Source organism: Cydia fagiglandana, chromosome 24, assembly GCF_963556715.1.
Source record: "Cydia fagiglandana chromosome 24, ilCydFagi1.1, whole genome shotgun sequence".
Taxonomy (NCBI): domain Eukaryota; kingdom Metazoa; phylum Arthropoda; class Insecta; order Lepidoptera; family Tortricidae; genus Cydia; species Cydia fagiglandana.
The window spans coordinates 6,788,586-6,808,393 of NC_085955.1; the positions used below are offsets into that span (position 1 = coordinate 6,788,586).

At 38.7% G+C, this 19,808-nt stretch overlaps 1 protein-coding gene across 1 annotated transcript; it reads right to left on the bottom strand.

Annotated features, from left to right (window-relative positions):
- Positions 1 to 1,213: 1,213 nt before the first annotated feature.
- On the bottom strand, positions 1,214 to 19,350 carry LOC134676622 (zinc finger protein 135-like). Its single transcript, XM_063535019.1, has 13 exons — positions 19,128 to 19,350; positions 18,602 to 18,743; positions 16,305 to 16,355; positions 15,257 to 15,319; positions 14,289 to 14,345; positions 13,541 to 13,630; positions 13,028 to 13,084; positions 12,024 to 12,095; positions 10,858 to 10,911; positions 10,104 to 10,175; positions 8,472 to 8,573; positions 5,771 to 5,863; positions 1,214 to 5,038 (listed from the first exon to the last, which is right to left on the bottom strand). The coding sequence occupies exons 1-13, from the start codon at positions 19,254 to 19,256 to the stop codon at positions 3,510 to 3,512; spliced, it is 2,511 nt and encodes an 836-aa protein (XP_063391089.1). The 5' UTR covers positions 19,257 to 19,350; the 3' UTR covers positions 1,214 to 3,509.
- Between the last annotated feature and the right edge of the window lie 458 nt (positions 19,351 to 19,808).

Sequence of the window (19,808 nt, forward strand, 5' to 3'; positions counted from 1 at the left end):
TCCCTGGAGCAAATTATGCCCTGTTTGCGGACGACACGGCAGATTATGCCACGTCTCCGCACCCTTCTAGATTGGCCAAGATCCTTCAGTCCGCCATTGATGCCCTCGGGGATTGGTGTCGGCGCTGGAGGGTTGAGGTCAACCCGGAAAAGAGCCAGGGCATAATCTTCTCCAGGCGAGCTGACTACCTGGCACTGACATCTGCCCACGGGAACATAAAGCTTCACGACACCCCAATACCCTGGGTACCTGTAGCAAGGTACTTAGGGGTGTATCTAGACAGACGACTTAATTTTTGTCATCACATAAAGATAGTAAAAAACCGTGCCGCCTTTTTTGCCAGCAGAATGAATGTTTTAATAGGCAAATATAGTTCAATGTCAAATCAGAATAAATTAACATTATACAAAACTTGTATCAGACCGGTATTTAGATATGCGTGCACAGCTTTTGCGCACGCCTCAAACAAAAACATAAAATCTCTCCAAACCCTACAGAACAAACTGCTGCGGCGCGCAGTAGGGGCGCCGTGGTATGTTAGTAACCTTGACATTCATAGAGATCTCAAAATCCCCACTGTGCGACGCTTCATGAAACTTCTCTCAAAGAGGTTTCATGAAAGCGTCGACAGCCACGCAAATCCATTAGTCAAAAAATTCGGTAACTACAAACCCAACCCTCTCGCAAATAGATACAAAAGAAGACCTAAGAATGTCCTCATTGACAGCGACGACGAAATAACTAAGGCCCAGGAGGTGGAGGAGCAAATAATTAGCGACCTCCGAAACATTAAGCGGAGTGGTGTGGGGGGGTTGGGGGATGGGGTGGGGGCCACAGCCGACCCGTCGGCGGAGGTAACCCGGCCTCTCCCTCCTCCTCTCACCACCACTGCCGTCACATCCCTCCCACCAACTTCCTATCCCTCAGATTCGCCCCCACCATCTGTGCCAGGTGGCAAACCCCTACTACGCTCTTGTTCGTCGCCTGTATTCAAGAAAATAGCTACTATTACCTCTGGAGCTGGTGTCGCTGCTTCTACTCCAGCTACTTCTCCTGCGCGGGAAGAAAGTGACCCGTTCGAGTTCTTCACCAGGGACTCGAACCCTGTCACATTTAGTAGATAAGTTAGTTTTTAAGATATATAACTTGCTATGCCTTACGGGCAGATGCACTTACCCGATATTAAGCATAAGAGCCCAAATGGGGCTCGGCTTAAAAAGTCCTATTCAAAAAAAAAAAGCGACTCGTGTGAGGCGAATGAGGTGGAAAATCTGATTTTTAATAGACCTGCATGTTAGATTAGGCCTGTAAGGGAGGGAGCAGGACGTTTTTGCTGTGGGGTTAAGCCCACCCACCAGCAACAGTCGGGGCAGTGATAGGAAAAGAAACATCAACCGAGTTTAAACTGTTGCGAGACATTACTAACATTGAATAATTTTCCGGTTTAATAGACTCACTTGTTTTTAGTCACTCGCGCGACATGTTTTCGTAGAGCCTAGGTCTCCTTTCTAAAGCACTAAGAGTGCGAGCAGCGTTCACGACGGCCGTGTAACGCGATAACGGCTCTCCGAAAACATGTTGCGCGAGTGACTAAAAACAAGTGAGTCTAAACCGTAAAATTATTCAATCAACCGAGAGAGAACAGGTACATTCTGCCTTCCTCAAAAAGCTGGCAAAGCAGACGATTTTAATTCGACGCCGCATTCCTTTTCAATATTATTTGTGATCGTAAAAAGTCGTCGTCGTCTAACAGCACATGCCTGGGTTTTCGTCTATCCGGTTTACCACCCGGGATTGGCTCGTACTCGGCGGCCTATACTATGAAGTCTATGAGTGGATTTGTGTTATGCGCCGCTTTGTCAAAAGTCGTGGAAATGTCCTGGAAGTATTTGACTATTGACGGCATGTCTAGGTCAGCATGCAGCCTAATATTACTGACGGAGTAGGGGGCACCAGTAGCCTTCCCCATGAATTTATTTTGGAAAGTTTGTAACGTTTTAATCTTAGCCTGAGTAGCGTGGGCAAAGGCTACACGAGCATTAGAGGATACTGGTCTAATGCATGATATAAATTGTGAGTTTATTCCTTTAAAGAAGAGCTTCTGGCCCTCATCGGACAGGTCAGCCTAGACACGTAAAATATGGCTTTTCTCGTCTTCCTGATATGCTCACCAAAATTGAGCCTCCTGTCCAGAGTTACTCCTAGGTACTTGATGAGACCTATGGCCAAAAAGCCCAATGTGGCCATGTTTTTGGAGCTGTTCATAATATTGACGTCTCCTACTGAAGAGCATAGCTGCACTCTTTTCAGGGTTGACGTATTCCACTTACGACATCAGTCCCCAAGGGAATTGGTGGCTCGCTGGAGAGAGGCCAACTTGACCGGACACACTGACGTGGCAAAGATCGCCGTGTCATCCGCGAATAACGCGTAATTGACATCGACGACCTTCGGCAAATCGTTAACAAAAAGGTTTAAAAGAGCCGAGAGCACAGAGCCCTGAGGGACTCCAGCGTGAATAGGGTGTAAGTTTAGGGGATATCCTTTGTCGGTGGTTGGTAAATTGAGACAAATGTGATCGGAGGGTGGCCAGCGATTGCAAGGCGGCAGATTGAAGCCTCCATATTTTGAAGTTTGGGGGTGTCTAATGCCGTGCAGTGGAGTAAGCGCCTGTAATAAACTACGGTAATTGGCAAGTCTTGGGCTGCCCGAGGAGGCCTTTACAAAGGTCTCCTGAACCAGAAAGATGTCAATATGATGATCTTTTAGAAAGACAGCCACCTTATCTTTTTGTGACCTCAGGTCATTGGCATTAAAATCACCAAAGATCTTGGTTTTACTCTGGAGGTTGTGTGAGGGGTCTGGCATGGCTAGTCGGTATAACTTGTATACCAGACCAGAGTGTCAGATTCTGACAAAGGGCTTCGCCACGTCACGCCAAGACACCATAAATCTAAAATTGGCGATTAACCAAATGCATAGTGTTGCCAAATGTCTACAAAGCGTTAGACAGCTCACAGATTTAAAAAAAAAAGGCTTACGTTCTTGAACGCACCTTTATACCAAACGTCAAGTAGTAGGGTGATGGTTTAAGGGTTAAATTTACGCAAAATTTTTAATTTATAAAAATTACAGTCTTTTTAAGACGAAAAGTGGGAAAGCTTGGTAAAATCCAGAAGTTGATAATTTTTAGTATGTGATTTTGAACGGTGTTTTCGGGGTTTGTAATTTTTTTATATTTAAATACTTTAGCATAGGTATATCACAAATAGTGTACCTTTCTAATGGTAGTAAAAAAATTCATATATCTATTACTGAAAATTACATATTTACATAAATATGATTTAGCCAATTTAACTTCTAACACTGATTTTGCAGTGAAAATCTAAGTTATATTTTTTTTACAATTTGTCCTAGTATGGACAAACAATTTTGTGATACATATATTAATTTCGGGCAAAAAGAAAAAATCATGCCTAAGGGTTAAAATTAAATAATGTACGTGGACGCTAGGTGAGATTGTCGCCAATTTTTTCCTTTTCAAATTGGTCAATTTGATCATCTCGTCTGACCGGGTCGTTATGTATCTCAATATGTTTTATTAAACTCGTTTCATGTAAGAAAATTGTTTCACATATTTTACATGTGTATGGTTTCTTCCTAGTTTGAATGTTTTGTTTCAATCCGCTGTGAGTTCCTTTATGTCCCCTTAAACGACTCTTGGTTTCAAATCGCTTATTACATTCTTTACACTTGTATGGTTTATCTCCATGGCGAGATTCTACGTGGTGATCTAACGCGTGTTTCTGTTTATATTGCTTGTTACATTCTTTACATTTGTATGGCCTAAGTCCATTGTGGACTAGTTCATGTTTGGTTATTTCACCTATTGTTGTAAATCGTTTGTCACACTCTATGCATGCGTATGGTTTTAATCCGCTGTGAAATCTTTCATGGACCTCTAAGTGATGTTTGTGTAAAAATTTCTTGTTGCATTCTTTACATTTGTATGGTTTCCGTCCACTGTGAATTTTTTCATGACTTTGTAAATCAACTTTTTGTGTAAATTGTTTATTACATTCCTTGCATGTGTATGGTTTCAATCCTTTGTGAATTTTTTCATGTCGATCTAAACTAGTTTTGAACCCGAATCGCTTTTTACATTCTTTACACTGGTATTGTTTCACTCCAGTATGAATTGACTCATGTTGAGCTAAAAGAGTTTTATATTGAAATCGTTTGTTACATTCCTTACATATGTATGGTTTCGGTGTACTATGGATTTTTTCATGGTTTTTGAAAGAAGCTATATTTGTATATTGTTTGTTACATACTTTGCACACGTACAGTTTTGATGGGACGTGGATTCTCTCATGATATTTTAAACTTCTTTTGTCTGGAAATCGCTTATCACATTCTTTACATTTGAATGGTTTCACTTTACTGTGAGTTTTTATATGAAAATATAAACTTGATTTATGTGATAATTGCTTCTTACATTCTTCACACCTGTATGTTTTCTCTCCATCAGGCATATTTTTTACAGCATTCATACTTCGTTGTTTTATCAGTTCTAAGCGTTTCTGGTCGTTATGGACTTCAATATGTTGGATTAAAAGCGATTTTGACGTAAACTGTTCACTGCACATATCGCAGCTGTAGGTGATGGTATCCGTGTTAATTTGTAAATTTTCAGTAAAGCTATTTTTACATAAATCCTTTTTGAAACAGGTTTTGTTAGACTTATCCGACTGTTTCATGTGTTCCTGTATATGTGTGATTAATGTAGACTTGTCTGTGAAGTGTGTCTGGCAAGTGTCGCAGGTGTAGGGTTGTGGGTCGGCGCCGGCGGCGGGTGTGTGAGGCGCGTCCTGCACGCTGCGGGCGGGGCTCGGCGCGCGGTGTGGTGTCGCGGGACGCGGCTGGCTCGCGCGCGGGGAGTCGCGGAGGCGCTCGAGCCTCACGCAGCAAGCCATCTCTAGCTGTTCGTTAGCGCGAGCAGGCAGAGACGTCCTAGCACCACATGCGTCGGCCGATGCTAGAACACAACACAATTAAGTAAGTTAGTGTGTCAGAACCTTTTAAGAGTCACGCGAACACGCCCCTAAAAATCCGCTCCCGTACAATTCAATTCAATTGAATTGTACGGGATTGGTATGAAATTATTTTTTTAAAACGACATGCTTCAATTACATGCAACTTGAACATTTACGTAAGATACAATAGGTATGTCTAGGAATAATTTTCATTGTTAAAGGACCCCGGACCTAAAGTATGGAAAATGTGATTTCAGTTAAATAAATATCTTGATATTTTGATATGTTATAGATTTCAGAGTCCTGAACAAAAATCTCTAGAGGTGCTACCACTTTTTCTGAATCCCTTAATAAAAAAATCATGGCTTAATAATAAAAATTTGGGTCATGTATGGGAGCGATGCATAACTGCATCCAGTATATCAGATATTCGACTGATTTTGTACTGGTTAACAAAGTATTAGGTACTTTGTTATCTTAGAAACGCATACGTTGTATGAGTATCTTAGGCCTGAAATACATTTGTAAGTTTTATTTACGTAAGTAGGGACAAAGCTATTTGTTAGAATGAGATAACGATATTCATATCTCATTCCGTAATATAGCTGTGTCCCTACTTACATAAGTAAAACTTACAAGTGTATCTTGGACCTTACGAAATATAACGTAATAACATAGTTTTTTGTTATACATAACGTTATTAAGGTGTAGGTGAGAGTAGAGAAATAACTTACGAGCCAGAATGAGACAGTCCTCGTCACTCTCATCGCCCGACTCCGACTTCATTGAACACTCGTCTACAGTCGGCGGGAGCCCTGATTCCCCAACTGAAACAAAACGCGTACCATTGCATAGTTATATTTACAGGTACGTGACCACTCTGGAATTGCAAGCGCCCAAAGGTTTTATATGTAGGTATATCCTAGAAGAACAAGGCTACATTTTAATTGACTTGAAAATACAGCAGACGCGTTAATACATTGAGAAACAATTGGTTTTAGGGATGTAAGTCTTGTGTAAGTATATGTGACATCCTACGGGTAAAGGTACCTTATAGCGGCTGGCGCTTACGCTATTATTAACGCCGATCCAATATTATTACGGCGCTATGCGACGTAAGCGCCAGCCGCCATAAGGTACCTTTTACCGTGGAACGTCACATATTTACAAAAGTCAATAAAAAATTAACTAAAAACGCACTATTATCAAAACACTATCCTTCCTTTAGCTTTGATCATTAAACTCAAACATTTGTTAAACTTGCCAATAAGCAAGTAAATGAATAAGGCGCGATTCTACTTTATGCCGCTTACATGCGACTTAAACACCGACTTTACGAGTATGACAAGTGTAATGTAAAGCGGCATTTACATTACGAAATTAGTGTCATGCATGTTGAAATCAGTTTCACGAAAGTAGTTTCGATATATGCGGAAGTAATTTTGTGAAATAATTAGTGTCGTGAAATTCACAGTATCGCAGTGACCATGGCCCCATCAGCATCGAAGCTACACGTCCGCAAAGCGCAGACACTTTCGCGACACTAAGTTTCACGTCGCATTTACACTACGAAATTAGTTACATGACACTAATTTCACCAAAAAATCGCGCAGAGCACGAAACTGATTTGCATTCGTGAAATTAATGCATGCATTTATTTCACGCCAACCACTTAAATAGCCTCACCTATATATTGTGAGTATTATAATTATACGTGATAATTTTTATCAATATATCTTAAATTTGAATTGTACGCCCTGACGTTTATCGAACGACACATTCACAAGTCCGAACTTGTCTGCGCGCGAAACGTCGTGGACGCAAGAGCTAATACGGGTCGTCCACATGAATAGCCTCAGTGTAACATAATTGTCCAAACCGTGCATTTATGTTTCGCTTTCAAATTTATTTTATTATGATTAGATAATACAGAAGGCATTCTATTAAGTACCTGCAGTAACGCGATAAACACAATGTTTTTGTGACTATAGGACGTGGCAAAAAACTTACAAGTTTAGAAATTGAAAAGGTTAATTTTTATTTAACTCATAAATTATCCCATCGTGAGATAGCTAAAAAAATAGGTCGCAGCCCTAAAGTTATTAATAATTATGTTAAAAATAAGGAAAATTACGGCCACCAGTATAAAGGACGCACAAAATTTGCCACTATGGATCGTGAACGTCGACTTATTTTACGCTCTGCTTCAAATTCCACCAAGACCGCCAGGCAGATAGCTAGTGAAATAAATACTAGAGTATCTCTCTCTACAGTTCGACGAATTATTAGAACATCATCCCACCTCAAACGAAAAAAATCATGAGTAAACCTCCTTTGCGCGAACAACATGTGGCGGATCGACTGTCTTTTGCCAAAAAGTACATGTGCTGGAAAACCGAGTGGCGAAATGTGATTTTTAGTGATGAGAAAAAGTTTAATCTAGATGGTCCAGATGGATTTAAATATTATTTTCATGACCTAAGGAAAGATCCGAAAGTACTATCACGTCATCACTCAACTCTCGGATCGGTGATGGTTTGGGGAGCAATTTCTTACTATGGTACTGTTGATTTAATTATGGTAGATGGAAGACTAAATGCTGAAAAGTATTTAAATTTATTAAAAGAAACAAAAAGTAAGATCAGAAAAGTAATAAGTAGAAAAAAAATGTTTTTTCAGCATGATAATGCTCCCATACACACGTCAGCCATAGTTACAAAGTCGTTTGAAGAAAACCAGATTGAAGTTCTAGATTGGCCATCCTTGTCTCCTGATCTGAACATCATAGAGAATGCCTGGGGTTGACTGTCTCGGCAAGTTTATTACAACTGAAGACAGTTTAGTAATAAAGAAGAACTGATTCAAGCTATTTACACTTTTTGGGATTCTGTGGACGTTAATTACATACATTCTTTATATGAATCACTACCTAATCATATTTTCGAATTAATAAGGTCTAATGGAAGGTATACAAAATATTAAACGAAAGAGTTTTAATAACTAAAAAGTATCCTTTAGCATGTGAGGCTATTCAAGTGGAAGGGCCAATTATTTGTTTGACGTTATTTCTTAAAACTTTGATTAGATAACAATAAATCTTTTATTTACTATTACAAGGCTTCTTGTTTTATTTCATATTTAATGTTTAATGTATATCTCCTTTTTATATTACTATGAGAAATATTAATTTTGGTGAGTGAGGCTATTCAAGTGGCTGGCACTGTATATCCGCTTTATACAAGACTCAAATGAGTATTGGGACCGGCACGCCCGCGTAGGGCTGATTGGCCGCCAGCTACATCTGTGGCATTTTGCGGTTTTATACTTCATTATTAAGTAAGTCTATAAGGGTAGTAAGGGGCAATTCTACTTTATGACGCTTAAATGCGACTTAAACGCCAACTTTACGAGCATGACAAGTGTAAAGTAACTTACGCAGCACAGGCGGACAGTCCTCGTCCGTTGCAGCGTCGCCCGACACCTCCGGCTTCACTGGTCTCTCTTCTGCAATAGGCTGTGGGAACCCTGGTTCCTCAACTGAAACAGAATGAGTTTCGTTACATATATCCAGCCACTATACTCTGTGTCTTAACTTCTTAACTTAACTTACATTTTCGGGTAGTTATAGGCTGGTTTTAGTGTCACGCGGACCGTCCGCGCGGACAGCTTTCTCATGCAATTTGGCAGTGCGAAGCGATTAGCACGGATGGTCCCGAATTGGTCCGCGTGACACTAAAACCAGTCATAACATTTATTGGCTAACCAACCAAATACAAATCCGCCTGGATCAGTTACTGAACGCCCTGACTTTAACCTACCTACATTACTTGATTGAACATTACATCAACTACCAACTCAACTACCCTAAACTGGCTTAAGGCAGATGAGGGTCGATTTTGTTTACTTTTATTTAAATACCTAAAAATGTAGACTATAGTTCATAGTTATTATTTCATAAGTATTTATTTTATGTTTTTCATTATGTCCTTGTATTTCATAATGCCCACAAATGTTTGTTCTGTAATTTAGTTTTTATTCAGATATTTTTAAGTAGGTAGGTACCTATATGGGTTAGCATTTAGTGGCAATGGTAACTTTATTAGTATCTGTAGTTCTGTATTAATTAATAACATTACATACACCCCGGCTTCGCACGCCTACACCTAAACCTTCTTTAAGAATCCCTTTATTGATAAGTGAAAACCGCGTGAAAATCCGTTCAGTAGTTTTTGAGTTTATCGCGAACAAATACACAGACGCGGCGGGGGACTTTGTTTTATAAGGTGGTTTACTTGGCTACTGATCGAGGATTGTGTTTTTCACGAACAATAGTTATTTGTTTTACAAGGGGGCAAAGTTGTTGTTTAACCGCTCGTGCTAATATTGATACCCGAGCAAGCGAAAGATTCCAAAATTGAACCACGAGCGTAGCGAGTGGTTCGAGAAGTGGAATCTTCAGCGTTACGAGGGTTTCAAAGCACGAGGGTTAAACAAAATTTGCCCCCGAGTGAAACACAAAATTTTTCACAACACCAAACCGAAGCAAATATCAAATGTAAAATATCAAACAATATCAAAACAAATCAAATCCAAATGAATGTTATTAAATATTTATCATCCAAAATCATCATAATTAAAAGTCAATTCTACCAGCAAACATAAGAAAACAACTCAAAATTTGCAATTGATTACTTTGCCTCACATGTGAATAAAATGCAACTTTGCTATCAGATTTTGAAGTGCAAAGTGAGCCTTTCCGAGCTGGTGTGGTGAAAATGATGTTACATTTTATCTCCTCCTCCGTGCAACGGTTTCCTCATCAATGAGGGTCGTGGCCACTTCTAGGGAACATCTTCTCTTTGACAGTTTGCCGCCACCTCTTTCTGTCTGTCACCGAATATGGAGCGTTGTATCAAGGGCTGAGCGAATTTGGTCTGTTTACCGCATTGGGCTCCTGCATCTCGGTTTATCGCCTTCGATTAACCAGTGATTACCAGCTTATCGTGCTGCGCTGTCCAGTGTATGTTCCGCAACCTCTTCTAACTATCTAGTGCAGCAGTAACTTACGCGGCACAGTTCGGCCGTCTCCGCCACTCGCCTCGTCGCCCGACGCCTCCGATTTCACTGAACACGCTTCATCTGTAACAAATACACATTACGCTATTACGTCAATAAAGAATTAAATAAATATTGCACTATCTTATCACAGGCCCACAGTAAGCTCTATATGGCTTGTTTTGTTACTAGACGTAGAAGACGATTTACATATATAATACCGTCAACCGGGGATAGTGGGGATGAATAGGTACAAAATTTGTAATGAGATTTACCTGACAATTTATTTGCTAAACAAATAAATAAATACCCTTAGAATTAGGAACCAGTTTCATAGGCGGGACGAACTAATAAAAAACGAATTATTACCTACATTACGCACATATTTATATCTACCTATAGTTCGTCCGGTTTTCCAAGATCAAGTACGCCATTTGCACGAAGCGCTTTGCTTCTTCTTTCCTTATGCGCACTGCCAAGGAATGGAATTCCTTGCCGGCGTCTATATTTCCGTTTTCTTAAAACCCGGCAACCTTCAAATCAAGAGTGAACAGGCACCTTCTGGGCGAGCTCGCTACATCGTAGGCCACGTCTACGCCTCGGCTAGTCTGTGGCCATGATTAAGCCCATTCATAATAAAAAAAATAGGAAATTTGCGAACTTGATCTTAGAAATCGGACAGGGCATACAACATGATCGTCAAGGGAGGGATGGAGTCATTTGCAGGCTGAGTAATAAGTGTAATAACTTTCATGGGTCCACTTACGTGAAGAAGGATCAACGCACGCTCCTTCAGCGGGCGGGAGCGCTGATTCCTCCACTGTAATAGAACAAGAATTTGTACAGTCAACATCGTATACAGGGTGTCCCAGAATTCGACGTCAAGCCGTAAACGGATGATAGACCAAGTCATAACAGTTATCATAAAAATACAAAAAAAAATCCAACTCATGTTCTTTAAAAATTATGGTCGCTTTAAAAATTCACTAAAAAATCCACACCCTGTAATTATTCAAGATTACAAAATAATTAAAAAAAAAAGAATAAATTATGGAATTTGTAGTAACAAGAGTTAAAGAACCATTACAGGTTGTGGATTTTTTAGTGAATTTTTAAAGTGACCATAATTTTTAAAAAACATGAGTTGGATTTTTTTTTGTATTTTTATGATAACTGTTATGACTTGGTCTATCATCCGTTTACGGCTTGACGTCGATTTCTGGGACACCCTGTATATAGTAACGGTCAAAGTAGCCAAACGTGTTGGAATATATCACTTTTTATTTTTGAAAGACAAAGAAAATACTTTTTCACCACACCAGCTCGGAAAGGCTTACTTTGCACTTCAAAAACTAATAGCAAAGTTGCATTTTATTCACATGTGAGGCAAAGTAATCAAATGCAAATTTTGAGTTGTTTTCTTATGCTTGCTGGTAGAAATGACTTTTAAATGATGATTTTGGATGATAAATATTTAATAACATTAATTTGGATTTGATTTTGTTTGATATATTACATTTAATATTTGCTTCGGTTTGGTGTGGTAAAAAATTTTGTGTTTCACTCGGGGGCAAATTTTGTTTAAGCCTAGTGCTTTGAAACCCACGCCACGCTCGAGATTCCATTTTTTGAACGCCACGCTACGCTCGTGGTTCAATTTTGGAATCTTTCGCTTACTCGGGTATCAATATTTAGCACGAGCGGTTAAACAACAACTTTGCCCCCTTGTAAAACAAATAACTATTATTTACTCGTACGTCAAACCAAACCAGTTAATTACATAGAAGACAGATGAGGTGGACGTTAAAAAGGACCCCCACTCAGCGTATTTGACAGTCCCTCTTGTACATTCTAGTCCAGTGGGAGTCCCATATGTAAGCCCGGTTCATAATTATAAGGAGATACATATAGAGGAGAGAGACCGTTACTTACTCGGCACACTCGGACAGTCTCCGCCACTCGCCGCGTTTCCCGACGTTTCCGACTTCACTGTAAACTCTTCGTCTGCAACAACGATTATATAGTGACACCCGACTTTTCAGTATAAAAAAAGGCGAAATTAAAATTTTCTACGGGAAGTCCACTCTTTCCTACTCTATCTACATTTTTTTAATTGGTCGCCTGTTTATACCTACTGACAAGGTCGCTGTGCTAGAGTATAGATTAATCTACTACGCTCACAACGAGTTATTGATGGTGCAGACATGCAAAGGCTAACCGCCTTATTCATAAAACTTTACAAGCCTCAATTCTTAGTTGTTAGGTTTTATCCCTGTTTTACAAATACATACATTAGTCAAAATAACAGATTAAAACAAATTATTAATTGATGCTATTATTTATATGAATAACATCATAAATTTATAAAACATAATCGTGCCCCCATTTGACAGCTCAAATAAGTAGATGAGTAAGTAATAGAACGAATACGATTTAATTAACTCAATTTGTATAACTCGTATCGTTCAGTTAGTACCATAGACTAGGAATCCTCTAGACCGAGTTTAGAGCAATTATTTCATGCAACCGATGATGCCAAAAATGCGGAGGTGCGCGGGACGAGGTGAGCGAAGTCAAAGACACGGACGTCACACAAAGACACTTTCGACTCGACCATGGAGTAAAATTACCGTATGCGTGGCAGAGGGGGTAGCGCGACTATGCTCAGTCTGGTGGATGTTTTGTCTGTGGTTAGTACAATCAAATAAACAAAATTAGTGGCCTGAGAGGAGTTGAGGTATTGGTGTGTATAAGTTCCATGGACTTTTACGACATAGTTGTCTTCAGATTATACACAGTCCATCTATGTACAGTGATGTACAGTCAGCAACGCTATTAGCTTAGCACCCCTGCATACAAACACGTATGCAGGGGTACTGACTGTACATATGATATGTAATTATGTTGGTAGGTAACTAATAAAAGTTTCTACTTACGTAAACAAGGTTCGTCACACATCCCTTCTTGAATCGACTGGGCCCCTGATTCCGCGGCTGAAACAGAAAGCACAACATAACATAGTATATAGGTACGAATGTAACGTATAATGAATCAGTAATAAAATAACAGTAATCGACTTCATAATACTATCTATTCAAAAATCACATGTTCGGTTATTCCATGCAATTGTTTTTAATTCAGACCTTGTGTCCATATCATGTTAGTTAAAAATCAATCTTAAATTAAGTTAAATACGTAGGTATGCTTAACTTACATGCATTATAAGTACATAATAGTTTATTTTACTAATAATCCACTTCATTGTCCCATCAGGTAAGCCGGTGAAGGTTACTAGTATATGTTATCTTGAACGTTAAGTCATTTTCAATAGAAGTAGCAGCAGGGTGTCATCGATTGGGCATTAGCATGTCGAGCACTAGTAGCACCACCTTCCTATGGCGGAGATGGCGCAGTAGTAACTTATGTAATGACTGTAATGAGTAACTTACGCGGCGCGGTCGGACAGCCCCGGACGTCCCCGTATCCCGCCGCGTCGCCAGACGTCTCCGATTTTACTGAGCACTCATCAAGACCAGTATCTGCAACAAGAGCCACCTGTGGGATGGCTCAGCTAAATACCAACTCGCCGCTTTGGACTCAGTGGAGCGCAGAGCCAGGAGGATGATTGGCGACAAGAAGCTAATGGCTAAGCTTCAGTCTTTGGCCCATCGGCGGAAAGTCGCCAGCCTGTCGGTATTCTACAGGCTGCACTTCGGGGAGTGTGCCCAAGAGCTACACGAGCTTATTCCACCGTCCCCATTCTACCATCGGACTTTTAGACGCACGGCCGGTTTCCATCCTTACATGGTAGATATTCCACCAATTCGCACGAAGCGCTTTGCTTCTACTTTCCTTATGCGCACTGCCAAGGAATGGAATTCCCTGCCGGCGTCTATATTTCCGTGTTCTTATAACCCGGCAACCTTCAAATCAAAGAGTGAACAGGCACCTTCTGGGCGAGCTCGCTCCATCGTAGGCCACGTCTACGCCTCGGCTAGTCTGTGGCCATGAGTAAGCCCATTCATAATAAAAAAAAAAAAAAAAGAGCAACATCCATTCCACGTTACGCCAGTATTGGTTTTAATATTTGGTAGACCACGCCCAACAACATACTGTAAGTTTGTTCGTCTTTACAATACCGAAAATTGGTAGTGGCGGCGACTATGTATAAAAGACGTAGTAAGAGTGTGTACTTACGTAAACAAGGTTCAGCACACAGCTCTCCTTCAGTCGGCTGGAACCCTGGTCCCTCGACTGAAAAAAGATTACGTACCTATTATTACATACCTATACCTATTAGTCCTATTACATCTAACCTTACCAAAAGTAGTTAACATTACACTTAATTGGTTAATCATCATACATTAAGTACTTAGTCATAAAATCACTACACCTTTTAAAACTAAGTCCCTCGCGTCTGTCTGTAAGTTCGCGATAAACTAGTAAACTACTGAACAGATTTTCATGCGGTTTTCACCTATTAATATACTAATTTTTGAGAAAGGTTTGGGTGTATTGTTAAGGTTGCTTAGTATTCTTGTTGAATCTAACAAACCTTTGATTATATATGTAGTTTGTTCTAACATAAAAACTTTAACACAGATTTTTAAGAGATTGCTAAGTTTTATGAAAAAAGTGGTAACTGTGTAAATAAATAAACATTATAATACTCGTACAGGCTGTTTTATCGCCATAGAGCAACGAATTCAAAATAGTCTTTAAGAGGGGGCGTAACCCAAGAAATTACGAAGAAACAAAAGATTAGGCGCGCCGCGCGAAACTTGCGACGGAAGATTTTGGATTCACGCGGATTTTGACGTTTTTCATCAATATCTTTGAAAGAACACTTCTGTTTGAAATTTTTCTAGTCAAATCCCTCGGCTACATCACTAGCTATTTTAAACTGAAATTATACTACAAATACAAATAATTTATTCCAAAAAGTATTGTCCAGTGGTTCTTTAAGATTAATATTTTTTTTAGAGAAAAGTACATAGTTAACAAATGCCTGAACTAGGATTGCCTGTGTTTCAGGCAGCAAAGGACTATTTTTTGTTAATGTATTTAAAATAAAAACTGCAATCTTGCGTTAGCCCCCTCTTAAGTGAAACCAGAGTAAAACGAAATTAAATAAAAGTGAACTTAAAATACATGTAAAAACGTACTATGGGAAGGCTCGTGATAAATTCCATCTCCATGCGTTAGGCCCACAGATTCATCGTCTACATCTACAACAAAATACATAGTATTAAAATTGAAACACTGTAACTCTGAATAATAGTTATTTGTTTTACATGGGTGAACTGAAAACCAGCGCTGTGACAGCTAGTCTGTAACACATCAAATGCTGAGTCCATCCCTATTGTCACACTATATTATTATTGGTTGTTTATAAGTTTTATAACATAAGTACGATTAATGTCAAACTATGTTAATTTCATTGTTGCTGGTTCAACATGTATTTTTGTATTTTTTGTTTGTTTTTTATCGACTTTGTTTTCTTGTATGTGTGTGGCAATAAATAATTATTATTCTTATTCTTAAAAGTTGTTGTTCAACTCTTTGTGCTACTATATTCCAGAATGAGTAAGCTACCAATTCCAAAATAAAACCACGAGCATAGCGAGTGCTTCCAAAATGGGAATCTTGAGTGTTGCGAGGGTTAAACAAACTGTGGTGCTGAGTGAACAACAAATTTTTCACAACACCAATGCAACAAAGTTTTTGAAGAATAAAGAGAGCTGTTGTGGTGAACATAAAAGTTACACCTTAGAGTGTCTCACCTTAATTAAATCAAAGATTTCTTTAACATAGTACTTTAACCATGGCTGGTCTCTTTAATGCTCATTATTACAAAATATATAAAATTGATACATATATGGTTTTTGAAGATTATTGAATGCTAATCTATATAAATAGACAAATGAACAAAGGTTACCAAAGATTATATGAACAAAGGGTACCAAAGATTATTTTCGCATAGACTACTAAGATAAGACTCAGTCTTCTTCTCTCTTATTCCCTTGGGACTGAGATTTGTGATCAAAAAGGTCCCAGCGCGTAACACGTTTGAGGGCCCAGCGGGCTGCCCTCTGCATGGATCCTACCAGTGTATCACTGCACCGCTGGACTATAAGATTCTGTAGCTAACCCTTACAAATAGATCATTGTGTTGGGTACTGATCAAAGATAAATAAAATAATTAACACTTACGTAATAATACTACATCACGCGCAGCATCTTCAATCGCCATTTCCATGAGCCCTAAACCAAACACAAACCATATTAGAAACTAGTAATACTTAGTTGAAAAATTGACCCTAAGACTGGTAAACCCTGATCTAAAGATTGTAAAAAGTGTTACGGCTGTCAGCCATGTTCATACAGCGAACTGATATACATGGAAGTATTCTGTCCGCTTAGTTATGACCCAACGTAAACTATTCGATTGTAGGCGGTGCTTACAAACTATTCGATTCGCAACTTCAGTTCGTCCGAGATGACAGTCAGTGACGGATGGCTAAATTGATTTATAAAAACAACGTTTTTTTGTAATTAAAAATGTTTTCATGTGTCGTGAAGTGGTGCAGAAATTATTTTAGTTCATACCAAGGATAGTGGAATCACTTTTCACTTGTAGTAAACAGATAACTTCAGTAAAATTTGGAATAAACATGACGATTTGTTTTCAATACTACCGTGCTAAGCTAAAACGTAACAACTGCATACGACTTTCATAACAACATACGACTTTTTAAATTGCGAGGATAATAGGGATGGTGTTATGCCAAATGAAGTAGACTATTTTATTAACTTGTGCTTGGTTTAGGTATTTTCTATATAATTATAAATGTAGTAGGTAATGAATTCTTTCTTACAGATTTGTATTTTCCTTTTTTATTTCATGAGATGGAGCTGTAAAAAAACTACCTCATTCATTCAAATTAATAATCAAATTTGATATTATCATTTTACATTACTTTCCATTCAGATTCCCACAAGATGCTATTCGCAGAGAACTATGGAAAAAAGCTGTCCAATTAGAGAGACATGAAATTAAGTGGATGCCTGGAAAGATATCTAGAATATGTTCTATTCATGAGATATAACTCGTGAGATAATCATACCCGGTCTCCTATATGTAGATACACTTCCACTGAATTAATTTAACAAATACACACATTATCTGAAAATGTTGATCATTCGAATCTACCCTCTACCGTCACATATATGTAGGTTCTCTCTCAAGCCATTTCCGTCAGTATAAAAGAGCGGCAAATTTAGAAAATGTAAGCGCGCGAACGGGTGTGGTCCCATACAAAATTTTAATTTTGCACCTTTTTCTACCGACAAACTTGCTTGACCGGCTATATACATATAAAATATTTCCATTGGAACTGAAAGTGGGGATTTATTGTGACTCCGCCTATTCAAATATTTTTGACCCGATTCGTGTACCCATGTAAATTTTGCAGGCTGTATAGCCAATCCGAATTCTAAGATCAAGTTTACCATAATATATTTACAATGGCGTACTTGATCTTAGATAAACGGACAGACTATACCTGAACGTGACTTCGCACTGCCATACAAATTTATAATAAAATATACAAAATACTTATTATAGCGGAATACATTTATACAACAATGATATATTTACTTATGTTGAGTTAGTCTGTCATTTCATAACAACATTTTAACTAGTTATCTTTTAATCTGCATTAAATTATTATACGTGAATTATTTGACTGGTTCTTCAATGTATGGCATAAACCTATCCCTGTCCAAGTCATATTCTAATCAAATATGAACCGCAAACTCTCAGCGGCCAGTACGTACAGCAAGAAGATTATTAGCGGATTAATGTCGCTGATTGGTAGTTATTGACATTATATGCATTTCATCTACACTTAGCTATGTACCATTAGTGTAATAAAGATGACTATTATTTTGTTTACCAGCTTTGATTACAGGCTCTGTAAACGCGTCGTCTTATTTAAATGTAGGCGTAATTTTGTATGTGTGCTAATTTGGCCCGAGAATTTGAACGGTAATGTTCCTAAAGGCGGTTTCCATACTAAATATATGCGTTCACTGTGTTCATATCATATATCTTGTATACTTAACATTTAATTTATACATATTAGTCATATAAGACTAATCAGTAATTTATATTATCAAAAAAGTATACATACGAGTATGAGTATAATAGGGTAATATTTTACTCTGATAATGTTACCCCTCACCTCAAAGCACAGTTTAATTGGAGACAATTAAACTGTGCTTTGACGTTCCTTTTCATTTTCCTTGCGTTATCCCGAAATTTTGCCAAGCCAGACTAATCCCGAGAATTGGCGTAGGCACTAGTTTTCACGAAAGTGACTGCAATTTTACCTTCCAACCCAGAGGATAAATTTAGCCCTTATTGTTACAAAATCACAAGAACCAAAAAATTTAATCTTGATCCCTGAAGTCTATCTAGCTTGATACCAATAAAGCTCGGTATTTACCTTTGACACTTTGTTCTCTCTCCAACCTCTCTTGCAGCTTGGCCTGACTCCGTTGCACAAGCATTTTGAAATGGCAGGCATCCCGCAAGCGCTCCACACATGCCTCACAGATACCACTTTTCCCATCACTACCAGGTATTAGCTGCAACATATTAATAAATCATAAGAGCTTGAAGGCTAACCTTAGGCATCGTCTATTAATATTTTAAAGAAAATAATGTGGAACCTATAATGGAGTAACAATAGAAGTATGCTATTTACCATCTATTTTCTAATTCTAACAAAAACTGCAGTAGTACGGCTACCACCAGTTTTGACATTGATATACTTAGTATCTCACGTCTACGTTTGGAAATAATTAACATACTGGTCACATAACTTAATCTGGGTCGTAGATTAGAATAACACCATACTTTCCTTCCCTGAATCCATCCTCTATAGGAGTGATATAGAGGTCGGAATCGGAAGTTTTTGAGACTGCTTTAATCAAATTTATAATTAGAGCTTAGATCGTATGGAAACTTACGTCAATTAGAAAGCACGCTTGGAGCATGACAGAGTATGTCTCCGTTATTCCGAGACAGGAGTACGGCGTCATCATATCTCTCGCCGCAGGGCGCAACAGACAGCAGTGACACTCATTTGATGATTCCATTTCATTTATAAATATTGAAAAAACACGGCTGAAAAATACACCTGATCCTATAAATAAAACAAGTTAAACAAGTGCAACTGTCAGTGTCAACTGCCGAGAGACGCCTGCGCCGCTCGAGTGGTGTCACTCGACTATCGACTACGACTAATCAATTCGACTTTATGAACATGAACGTAGTCGATTCGATTATTGAAAAAGTCGATTTGCGGTGTGGTAGTCTGTTACGACTTTAAAGATCAGTGGCCTATTTTATAAAGCTACAAGTTACAATTTACAAGCGGAAGTCTCGTTTTAACACATAGGGTTAAAAATAGACTTCCGCTTGTATAGACGGTCAAGCAAATCTTGTCAGTAGAAAAAGGCGCGAAATTCAAATTTTCTATCCCCTCAACTGTGGGAGCGCCTTTCAGGCGGTCATAAAATTGGCGGTTTATCTGTGGCTCAACCTGCCAGGTTCGCATAATTCGCGCCTAAACTTAAGGTAAAATATCAGTTAAACATATGTTTAACTCGCTCTGACATATTTAATCGTGGAGTGAATGAAGCAAGACA

Bases quoted from the DNA above. Each gene is read 5' to 3' on its own strand.
- LOC134676622 (XM_063535019.1), bottom strand. From the start codon at position 19,256: ATGGAATCATCAAATGAGTGTCACTGCTGTCTGTTGCGCCCTGCGGCG. The intron at 16,356-18,601 runs GTAAATACCGAG...TGTTTGGTTTAG, and splicing joins GAGAGAACAAAGTGTCAAAG to GGCTCATGGAAATGGCGATT. The intron at 5,039-5,770 runs GTAAGTTATTTC...GTTGTGTTCTAG, and splicing joins GGACTGTCTCATTCTGGCTC to CATCGGCCGACGCATGTGGT.